General features: G+C 65.5%; 1 protein-coding gene and 1 non-coding gene across 5 annotated transcripts in view; both read right to left on the bottom strand.

Moving 5' to 3' along the window:
* The window catches only part of KIAA0930 (KIAA0930 ortholog), a 46,002-nt gene that overhangs the window by 8,264 nt on the left and 26,704 nt on the right, over positions 1-11,034 (bottom strand). The window contains exons 1-9 of one of the 4 annotated variants that reach the window (XM_021091397.1): positions 10,689-10,821; positions 10,042-10,193; positions 6,185-6,310; positions 6,019-6,096; positions 5,649-5,750; positions 4,542-4,682; positions 4,006-4,200; positions 1,213-1,375; positions 199-357 (exon numbers count right to left, since the gene is read on the bottom strand). In XM_021091397.1, coding sequence (XP_020947056.1) covers positions 199-357; positions 1,213-1,375; positions 4,006-4,200; positions 4,542-4,682; positions 5,649-5,750; positions 6,019-6,096; positions 6,185-6,310; positions 10,042-10,193; positions 10,689-10,806 — 1,234 coding nt within the window. In that variant the 5' untranslated portion in view covers positions 10,807-10,821. Of the gene's footprint in view, positions 1-198; positions 358-1,212; positions 1,376-4,005; positions 4,201-4,541; positions 4,683-5,648; positions 5,751-6,018; positions 6,097-6,184; positions 6,311-10,041; positions 10,194-10,506; positions 10,545-10,688; positions 10,822-11,034 lie in introns of those variants that run through there. The other 3 variants (XM_013997469.2, XM_003481520.4, XM_005663739.3) reach the window with 3 other exon arrangements.
* On the bottom strand, positions 2,116-2,197 carry MIR1249-1 (microRNA 1249-1). Its single transcript, NR_128444.1, has one exon. It is a non-coding gene; the product is annotated as a microRNA 1249-1 (primary transcript).

Raw genomic sequence — 11,034 nt, 5'->3', positions numbered from 1 at the left:
CTAGGGCAGCGGGGGAGATGGGAGTTGGCCTGGCGAGCAGCCCGCTAAGTAGCTGGCCGGCAAGCCTGCGATCCCTGCTCCCCGCGGGAACTGCAGAGCCGCGCTTCTCGCCTCCCCCGCAGGTAAGGCACACCCTCCCCAGGGGAGCCCTTGAGGGGCCGGGGTCTTCCCAGAGGTCCCACCGCAAGTTAGAATTACCTGTTAAAATCCGATGCAGCGGCAAAGTGACGTAGGTCAGGTGTGCATAGAGAAGGAAGTTCCCGTCTGCTCTGTTCAGCTTCAGCCAGGACCCCACCAGGGAGCGCCCCGTGCCAGACAGGGACCGGGACCGCAGGTTGGTGGCACTGTGCAGATCGGCTGGAGGGAGAAGGCCGGTCAGGCCCAGGCGGCGGGGAGCACACCTCCCAGGGCAGGCGACCCCTCCCGTGGAGTCTGGAACTTGGCACCACCAGCCCGCAGGGTGTGGGGTGAGGCTGGCCGGACCGGTCACCATCTCCCAGTCCTAGGGGCCACCCAGGGAGGCAGGCAGTACGAGGTGGGGAAGGCACCTGCCCGCGGTCACCCGAGAGCAGGTCAAGGCCAGTGCGGGCGTCTCCCCGCCCCGGGGCCTGCCGGTCAGGACCATGGTGCACCACGGCCCAGCTCGCCCCAGGGCGTCCCCGCGCCCATGCTGAACACGACCCCGCTCTCCCCCCGCACGGCTCGCTGACGGTGGGGCCGAGGGCAGTGGGAGGGCGCGGGGGTGCTGGGAGACCGCGGGCTGTGAGGGGCCCAGAACGAGGGCCTCTGCGACACCCGGCAGGGACGCCCAGCAGAGACCTGAGGGATCCCCTGGAGGTTCCAGAGCGAGCGGGCGGGAGGAGAAAAGCCAGCAGCGGGGACAAGCTGCCCGGGAAGCGGGGCTCCTGTCTCTGCAGGCACGTCTCACGCCCGCTGTGCCCAACAGTCACCAGCAACAGCGGGAAGGCTCGCGGCCCGAGATGAGTCCCAGACTGCCGCCCGCGCCCGTGCCCTGAGCGCAGAGAGCACCGGCTGGGCGCTCCTCCAGGCAGACGTCTGTCTGTCTGTCTGCCTGTCTGCCTGCCCACAGCTCCAGCGCCACGGGACAGGCCGGCGCGCGCGCTCGCTCGCTCTCCGCGTGACGGAGGAAGGAGGCAGGCCGGGCCGGGCCGGGCCGGGCCGGGCCGGGCCGGGCGGGGGCGGGCAGCTCACCCCCGGCGCCGTCCTCGCGGAAGAACTCCTCGCTGTCGTTGGCCGAGTGGGACTTCTTCATCTCCGCGATCCGGTGCCGCGGCACCTTCCTCTTGAGGGACGGGGAGAAGAAGGCAGGCCGGTTGTTGCGCTCGGGGGTCGGGGGCGTGCTGAAGGAGGTCACCTGGGAACAAGGGGCGAGTCACCGGAGCGGCCCCCTCCCCCGAGCCCGGGTCCCGGCGCCCCCCCCAGCTCCCGCCGAGGCCCGCCCGCCCCGCCCAGGGCCGCCGGCTCTGCCCGGGGGGAAGCCGGCTCCTCGCGGGCGGCGGACGCTGGCGCGGGGCCGTCAGAGCACAGAGCAGGCTGCGGCTCCCGCGGCTCAGGCACCTGCCCCGGCACCAAACACCCCCCGAACTGCCCGACCACCCACGGCGTGGGTCTGGCACCAGCCCCATCTGACAAAGGAGGAACTGAGGAGGGACAGTGGCCTGGACGGGTGCGAGGTCACACCAGGGCTGCAACCCGGGTCTCTGCCCTAAGGGTCTCTGCCCTAAGGCCGGCTCTTCACCCGGATGGCGTCTCTTGGCTAACATGCCCCTGCCCGCTCGGAGGGGTCCGTGCTTCCATCGCCTCCTCTCCTCTAACGCACTGCCCATCACCAGCCATCCTCCACACCCACTCAGGGCAGCACTCCGGACAGACAGGCACATGACACTGGTCCTTGCCCTCAAGGGGCTCACAGTCTGCTGGGGGCGAGAGACCGGGAGAGTGACACCCACAGACTGAATGTTGGAGGTGAAACAGAAAAGGGGAAGCACAGGATACAGGGGAGCACAGAGGCAAAGGGGATCGACGGCCTGGGAAATCAGGGAAGGCTTCCTGGAGGAGGCGCCGCTCAAGCTGGGTCTTGAAGGACGAGTAGGAGTTCGCTAGGTGAAGAAGGGGGGGAAGGGCGTTCCAGGCAGAGGGAACTTGGCCCATCTCCTCCCTCCTCCCCATGCAAACAAGAATCTGAGGAACAAGACGAGCCGGGACTGAGACTTCGGGAGCCCCATCAGCCTCCTCGTCATGGCTCCGACATTCACCAAAGTCCTGGCGGCCGCTGGGCTCCAGACGGTCCTCCCACAAGCCAGGGAAGGTTTTTAAAAGATAGAAAACAAACACCAGAAACCACAATACACACAGAGTCCTGCATTTGTCATGTGCTAGTTACAAATGACCCCTCTGGAATGGGGAACAAGCGACAGTGAGCACAGAGCTGGCGGGGCCTGAGCAGCCCTGGGAGGTCAGGGCCTGCCACTGACAGCTGTGTGACCTGGCAAGCCCCTCCCCGTGACCCTGGCCTCTCTGCTATGACGGGCCTGGGGCTCTCACTGTCTCCACTCCCACAGCTGCCCTGGGAGAGAAGGATCACCAGCCCCATTTGCTGGATGGAAAAATCGAGGCTCAGGCAGGCCTAGTGACCTGTGACTGCTCAGCAAACTAGTGGCTGGAACTGGCACCCAGGTCTGTCTGGCCCAAGTCCGGGCCACATCTCCACAAGAACTTTCACAAACACATTTGCTAGGGTTGCAGTGGGCCACTCAGACCAGGGGGGAGAGTCCTTATCTCAGAAATAAAACCAACCTCTATTCCAAGAGAGGCCACTGCCTGGAATTCTCACCCAGCATCCCCCTAATAGCATTTATTGTTTCTGTTCTGCTTTTGAAACACCTTCACTACAGAAAATTCAAGGTAAAAAAAAAAAAAATATATATATATATATATATATACACACACACACATATGTATATATATATATCAAGAGAAAGGAAACCACCATCTGACTATCTTGGAGATGCACAGTTAACATAATTCTACAGAATTAAAAGTACAGCAAGACCACGCCCTGTCTCGGGTGCCCTGTCTCGGCAGCAGCGCCACGTGCCTCCCTGCCCAGGGGCCTTTATCCCCAGCAGATCAGCAGCAGCGCTGGGACCTGGGACCTTGCCCCCAAAAGGCATCTGACGGCAGCGGCTCCGAGGAGCCCCCAGCACCTCAGGGGGCAGGAGGATGAGCAAACTGAGGCCCAGCGAGGAGAGACCCGTCCCAGCTCACGCCAGCAGCAGCCCCTCTCCTGGAGGTGCCCAGTGCTAACCTTCCTGTCCTTGTCCAGGACCCCCAGCTCTGAGCAGCCCCCTGGAAGACCCAACTGGGGTCTCCTGTCTGAGCCCTGGGCCCCCGGTGGCTCTGGGAACAAAGCTGCCACTGACCTCAGCCTCCCACCCCTGGGGAAGGACAGTGGCCCAGAAAGAGCAGGGCTCCAAGGCTGGGTGCTGTTCCCGAGAGCCATGTGACCAGGACAGTGCAGGCGAATCCAGAGGGCCTGGGTCCCCAGGTCTGCAGACAGGAGCGCCCAGGCCTACCCACAGGCCAGGCAGGTGCACGTCGCCTCGTAAACAGTGGCCTGGGCAGGGAAGCACTGGGTGGCCCCAGGGCCTTTGCGCTCCGGCTGGTCCGCGTGAGCAGGAGGGGAAGCTGGCTCCCCGTCAGCCCCGTCTCACTCTCCAGAGAGACCCGCCCCCTGCCCACTCTGCCCAGCAGGTCTAACCAAGGCAGGCATCAGGACCCTGCGGGCTGAGCCCAGCTGCAGTGGTAGGCAGCTCAGGGCCCCAGCACTAACCTGCTCTGTGACCCTGGGCAAGTCACCTGCCCTCTCTGAACCTCGCCTCCTCACCAGAGGGGCGGGGATGAGAACACCCGCGTCTCCGGGGGCTCTAAGGATGGGGGAGGCAGATCTGAGGGACAGGAGGCCCCTCCCTGAGCAGCCCTTACCCGCTCGTGCATGGGCGAAGCCGGGCTGGAGTCTTCTTCGGTCCCGCAGGGGGACGTGTCACCAGTGGACACGCGGCTGACCGCCATCTCAGCATGGCCTTTGCCCTGTGGCCCCTTCATGCGCACAAACTCCATGTTGTTGTACTTGTAGAAGCCAAAGGACATCTTCTGTGCCATGCGGGCAGCCACGCTCACCTGCGGGCAGGTGCGGACAGCCTGCGTCAGGCAGGCAGGGGGCTCGGGGGCCCCAGCTGACCCGGGCTCGCCCACAGGCAGGGCCAGCATCAGGCTGGGGACAGGGCCCCCGGCCCAGGGGACCTAAGATGCGCCCCAACCCCAGCCCCTCTCCAGGGTCCGGAGACAGGACGTCCTCAGGACAGGGCTGAGCTGCGGCAATGGCCCGGCCACCCTCCCTCCAGCGCAGCCCCTCAGGGACGACTCCGGGAGCGGGGGTGGGGGGGGGATGAGGCCGGGACAGGGGCTGGGCAGCACTGAGGAGGGCGAGGATGGGGGGCCAGGCGCGGCCCCGCACTCACGCGGTTGTCGTACACTTTCTTGAGCGCCTCGTAGCGGATGGAGCCCTGAAAGATGACCCCGTGGAACGTGTTGGTTTTGTCGCTGGCCACCAGCTCCACACACACCATCTCTCCTTCCCCCACAGTCATGTCGCTGAACACCTGGCGGGACACGAGGGGGGGCCAGGGAGGTCACCTGTTGGCCCCCTGCTGCCCCGACTGGCCCGGGGCTGCCAGGGCAGCCTGCTCGGGAAGGCCCACTTTGTGGGTGCCGGTGTCAGGTCCATGTCCGAGGCCACCAGCCCTCCCACCGCTCCTCCCAGACCAGCACGGAGGGGACAGCCTACCTGCGAGGCAGGGGCAGGGCCTAGGAGGGGGTGGGGGTCCCAAGAGTGACTCTGGGACTGGAGGAGGGCCACCACCCCAGCCGGCCATTCAGAGGACACCGTCCCCCATCTCTCTTCCTCGTGCCAGTTCAACAGTTCACGGTGATGGGTCTACACTGCAGGGCTCCTCTTATACTCGGGCTGCAGATGCTCAGCCCAGCCACCCTACCCGGCCCCGAGCTTCATGGCCTGTGTGCGGCACAGGCTCAGGAGACCACAGGTCTGCCTGCCCAGGGAGGCGTGCACGGGACACGACACCCCACCCTGCTCGAGTCTGCTCCCGAGGGCTGGTACAGGCCGAGCTTTGAGGTCACAGACATGGGTTCAACTCTCAGCTCTGCCGTGGATGAGCTGTGTGAGCCTGAGCCTAAGCCGATTCGAGACACCAGTCGAATGGAGACAGACCTGAAACGAGTGCCCCATCCGGCTGGGTCCCCAGGACCCTGAGCTCCCCAGTCACCCCCCGCATTGGGCCGCAGGTTTCCAAGCTTCAAACAGAGAAGCTTGGCCCAGGTAACTTCTGCAGCCCCAGCCAGGGACATCTGGGACCCCAGGTCTGGAGGCGCTTAGGGGCGGCTCAGGGCGACGATCAAGAGGCTTCTCCCCCTCCTGAGCGCATCCGATCTGTCAACCCTGCCGCTCATCTCACAGCTGCGGAAACTGAGGCCTGGAGCGGACGCCCAGCCCCGTGCCCACCGCCTTCCCGAGCGGGTGCAGGCCTGACGGGGGGAGCCGGGCCCACCTCCTCGAAGCTGTCGATCATGAAGAAGATGTTGGGGTAGCTGATCTTGGACTCCTCCCCTTTGCTGTCCATGGGGTGTTTACTGGGAGATGCGAACACTTGCTGAAAGAAAGCAGATTTTAAGGACCCAGTGAGGCCCCGCCCGCGCCCAGGCCCGGAGCCACTCGAGTCGGTGGAGAGTGTCGTCCCAGGGTCCCAGGCGCTGGGGGCCGAGGTCGCACTGCTCAGCGCCAGGCAGCCGCTCGGGGAGACGCTGTCCCGGATGAGCTGGTCCAGGCGCCCCGCTCGGCCTGGAGTCGAGCCCTCCCCGCGGGGCCGGGAGCGAGGAGCAGGACTTAGCTCCCGAAGGCGCCGGGCGGCCAGGGCTCACCTGGGATTTCTTCTTGTGGACGTGGATGTCCCCGCTGTCGGTGCGCGTGCACACGGCGCATGTCACCACGTAGTCCAGCTGGAAGAGAGCGCGCGCCGTGCGTGCGGAGGGCCGCCAGCCTCGGGGCCCTCCCGACCCCCTCCTGGAGCCCTGCCCCGCACCCCACCTTCTGCAGGATGAGGTTCAGGCAGACGCTCTCCTCCCAGTCGATGTCGGGGTCCCCGAGGCCCGGCAGCTTCTTGGAGTCCCGCCGGTACACTTCCACCTCCACCTCGGGCTCGGCTTCCGCCGGCTGCGGGCACAGGGCACGCGTGGGTCCGGGCCCCACGGCGCCGGGCATCCCCTCCCTGACCACTGCGCTGGCCACACGTCAACACAGATGCGGACTTGTCTCCCTCCCGGTTCTCTAGCCAGGTGACCAGGGTTACCCAAGACTGGAGCCTCCGAGGTCGTCCCGTGGGCCCTGTAGCAGGGCAGGGGGTGCCAGCCTCCTGTCACCCCCACCGCTGCTCCTTGCCTCGCCTTCAGGCAGCCTGTCCACCCTCCACCCTCCACCGCTGGCCCAGTGAGGAAGCCCTCCAGTTGCTATGGCGACCGGGTACCAACTCGGCTGCAGCAAGAGGAGGGGGCGGGAAGCAGCCCGGGCCCGGCTTGTCGCAGAGAACCCGCAGTGCGCAGACGCTGCAGCGGGGCCCTCGGCTCGCCTGCCCGGGGCCTTCCTCTCCTCCCTGTTCTTTTGAGCAGCGGGGGGCAGAGAGGCTGCCTGGGAACAGCACGGTCTCCCCCCCGCCCCCCGCCCCATCCACCTAACACCTCGAGGCCTTGCAGGGTGACTCACATGACTGCCCACCTGCTGCCTTCCAAACACTACAGGCGGACACCACGCGGGCCTCCCTGGCAGGACACGGCCACGAGGGTGTCTGACACCCCGCCCCCTCCAAGTGCTGGTCCCTTCACACAGGAGTCCACTGGTGTTCCCTCTCTCTGCCCTACAACATTCCAGCCAGATGTCACCTGCTCCTCTTTGTGGGTCCCCAACTACCCCCATCACAGCACCTACTCTCCATGTGCCACTGACTATGCTGTCTGTCTGTCCCAACAGCCCAGGGGCTCCCCCAGGACCAGCCGAATCCGAGTCATTTTGTGCTCCCAGTGCTGGAGAGAGACATCTGCAGAGCTCACTGCAGGTGTTCAGTGGAACATTCTAGCACATGAAGAGCTGGACTACCACAAGCTCCCACGGACTCAGGCTCCCCTCACTGACCTCAACACCCCCCAGTCCTCAGGAGAGTTCACACACAGCCCCGGACCTCCTGCCCCCAATTGCTCAGTCCTGAGTCCAGGGTTCCCTCCCTGCAAGAAACGGCGTTCCGCTCCTTCCCACCTGGCCTCTCCCTGCCCCCCCGCCCCCCAGAGGCTTCAAGGCCAAATCAGGCTGAGAAAACCTCCCTGATTAGAAATCCCCAGTGTGGCTGAGTCTCAGCTGCGCCCAGTCCTTCTGGTGCCTCTGGCCTCAACCCGCTGCTTAGAGAAAACACCGAGATTGTGCAAATAAACGTTATCCGCGATCCGAGCCCCAGCAGACGCCAAAAGGCCAGAGGAGTGGGGGCAGAGGCTGGAGCCCACAGCTCTGTCACCAGCTGGCTGTTCACCCGGGGCAGGGGCTCCTGGGTTCTCCTGGCTGATGACCCGTGGGGGAGGAGCATCTGCACCCCCAGAACTGCGCCGAGAGACAGCGTGCCCAGCGTGGGGGGTGCCAGGGTGAGGCTCCCAGGATGCTCAGCACCCTGTGCCTGGGGACTCGGGTGGTCACAGCACCCAACCTCTGCCCCCCCAACCCCGCATGTGCGATGGGAGGGCCTTAGCCAGGCCCCCCTTTCCTAGGAGGGGAGCTGACTTGAGAAGGTCACCAGGAGACGAAGCTGGACTAGAAGGGGCGAGCGTGTGGACCCGGGACCACAGGGCCCTGGGCCAGGCTCCCAAACGTGCTCGGCTCAGCGTCTCTGCACCAACACCTGCCCCCAACTCACCTCCTCCTGCCTCCCAGGCCCCCTTCCCCCCACGCCCTCACTGAGCGTGGCTCCAGTCCTGCCGGCACCAGGGCTGTGCTGGCGAGGCCTCTGCAGCCTCCGGTCAGATCCAACGGCCTGTCTGACCCCCTCTCGTCCTGCATCCCCACACAGCCCCTCTCTGGCCAGTCTCTCCAGGTCCCTGGCTGGTCGCTCAGGGCTCTGACCTAGGCCTCTCTGTTACCCCTCCAGGCTCCCTCCTCTCACCGCACCACCCGAGGGCCCCCGTGCCACCCTGGTGGCCACAGTCCCAAATCTCTGCCTCCATCCCTGACCTTCCTGCTGAGTGTCGGAGAGGAAACCCACTGCCTAGGGGACCTGGCCCTCTGGGGGTCCCACAGGTGCCTCAAGCCACCCAACATTCAGCTGTCCATCTCCTGCGGCCCCTCCAGCAACAGTACCGTGTCCCCTGGGGCCCGAGCCCGAGCCCGAGGCCCGGCTGCCAGGCTGAGTCCTCCTCCTGCCCCACAGTCCCTCACCCGAAGCCCTGCCAGTTAAGCCCACTTCCCGGGACCTCCTCGGAGCCGACCCCTCCTCCATGCCCGCCCGGCCCCCACCCCCACCCCCACCAGGGCAGCTCCCTCCTCCACTCTGACCCCCTCAGCCCCTCCTCCACCCTCACCCGAGAGCTTGAGAAACGGTGCCCTTCTGAATGGGATCGGGCTCAGTGGCCGGTTTCCCGGGGCTCTGGCCGTGACCTTCAGCGCCCACGGGATGTTCCGGGGTTCCTGGCCTTTCTCCACCCAGCCGCACAGAACCACCAGCTGCCTCCTGCACGCACGAGGCCCCGAGACTTTCCGGGCCGCTGTCCCCTCTGCTAGGGAGCAGCTTTTCCTTTAAGACTCATCTCACCCAAGTGGCCTCTGCTGACCGCTCCCCTCCCTTCTGGTCACCATGGTTACCACAGGGTGTCGGCTCTACGTGACGCATTTCTGGGTCCGAGTGCCCACTGGCCCCGGTGACAGCACAGTCACGCAGCCAGCTGTCAGACACCAGATGGACACCAGATGGACACCAGAGGGCCTGGGCCACCCTGCGTCTTCCTGCGGGTCACGCAGCAGCCCAGCCAGACCAGCCATGTGGCCGCCGGCCTGCCAGCCACCATGTCCCTTTGCGGCGGGCAGCGGGCCCGTCCATGCACAGAACCTGTCCTGCACAGGTCAGGCTCACAGGGCAGGCACACGGCAGGAAGGCCAAGCCCTGGCTATGGTGCCACAGCCCAGGGTCACCAGCGCCAGGGGAGGCACGCTGCAGGTTCCAGGCCTGCCTCCTTCGCCGCCCTCTCGTTTCCTCTGTTTAAAGGGAAGCTGTGTTTCCATGTTTGGCACCCAGGGGGATTAAACATTTTACCAAACACGAAATAAAGCTTCTGAAAAACATGCAAAGTTTGTTCTATTAACTCCTCCGCACACCTAACAGAGCAGGTGAAACGCGCGAAGCGAGCCACCTTCCAAAGCGAGCCTGCACCTTCCTCCCAGTAAAGGGGGGTCAGGAACATCTGCCTGCCAGTTTCTGGGAAGACACCACCAGCTAAGAGGCAGGGAGCTCAGGACCGTGTCTGGTACCAGGTGAGACGGGCTCAGGTCCCAGCAGGCAGGGCGTCCTCACCCAGCCTGGTCCCCTGCCTGTGGCGGGAGGAGCCGGGCCCCTGGGGTCAAGCCCTTTGCTCTTGCATTTATTTCCCGCTTAGGAGACAGTGGCCAAACCACCCAGGCTCTGGACTGCTTCCTCCCCGTGCGGCAGCCGTGGTACCTGCTGCTTTCCCGGGTCACGGTGAAGGCGGATGATACCGTACACACGTGCCCAGCAGTCCCAGCATTGGCCGGCCTGTCACTGTCCCTGAGCTGCTAAAGGAGCCACGTCTCCCCCCCTCGACGCGCACAGGGCTGCAGGGACGCCGCCTCGCCCACCCGGGGCGGAGAGACCGCAGGGAGGCGGCGCCGGGGCCGCTCACCTTCCTCCCGTCGGGGGCGCCCTCGCTGCCCGCGAGCGCCAGCTTGCGGCGCACGTAGAAGAGCATGTCGTCCTGCCGCGGCGCCCACTTCTCCATGAAGTAGGTGGAGAACATCCAGGTCCAGAAGACGATGCGGTCATCCTTGAAGCACCCTGCACAGAGGCCAGAGGGGAGTGAGGGCGGCCGGGGTTCCCGGGCCCCGGCCCCAGGACCCGGCCCAGCACCCCGCCCCCGACCCCCACCGTGTTTCTGCTCAGAGATGGGCCAGGGCTCTGGGAGGTTCAGAGCCCCCCATTCCCTCTCCGCCCCCCACCCCCGGCCATGGGGCTGCCAAAGAGGCTCAAGGACACGTCCCGGGAGGCCCAATCCCTCCACCCGGCAGCGGCGGCGGCGGCCAGAGAGCCCCACGGCGCAGCCGGCTCCGGCCCAGGGATGAATCAGCAGCTGGGGGAGTGATGGAAAGACCTAATAGGAGGGAACGTCACTGCAGGCTGTCTGGGCTGAGAGCCGGAAGGGCTTGGGGCGGGGGGATCCGCCAGGCAGGCCCCTCCCTCCCCGACATCCCCCCACCCCCACCCCAGGCTGCAGCAATTCCCACGGAGAATCCGACTTAAAGGAACAGCTGCCCCTTTGTCAGCCAGGCTCACCCACAGGCAGAACGCAGGGAGGAGGTCGCCCTACCCTGGCCACGGCACCGCGCAGACCGCAGCGCACCGCACCGACTCCTCTTTTACCGTAAATACTCTTTCCTGATGATAAATACATCTGGACGGTGCTCCTTCCCACACAAGGAGAAAAACCCCACAGGCTTGGGTGGGAAGACTGAGCTTCCGCTCCAGCCCTGCACCTGCTATGTGATGGCCGAAGCAGCACGGCCTCTCTGATCCCCAGGATCCTGCGGGTGGAGGCGGGCTGACTGAGACCACAGGCGCAGAGAGCCTGGCACAGAATTGGACCCACCAAAGTGGGCGTCTAGACAGACCCCACCAAGTG

This window comes from Sus scrofa, chromosome 5, assembly GCF_000003025.6.
Source record: "Sus scrofa isolate TJ Tabasco breed Duroc chromosome 5, Sscrofa11.1, whole genome shotgun sequence".
In the NCBI taxonomy this organism is placed as follows: domain Eukaryota; kingdom Metazoa; phylum Chordata; class Mammalia; order Artiodactyla; family Suidae; genus Sus; species Sus scrofa.
The sequence above is the reverse complement of the archived record's forward strand: the minus strand, read 5'-3'. Positions and strand labels throughout refer to the sequence as shown.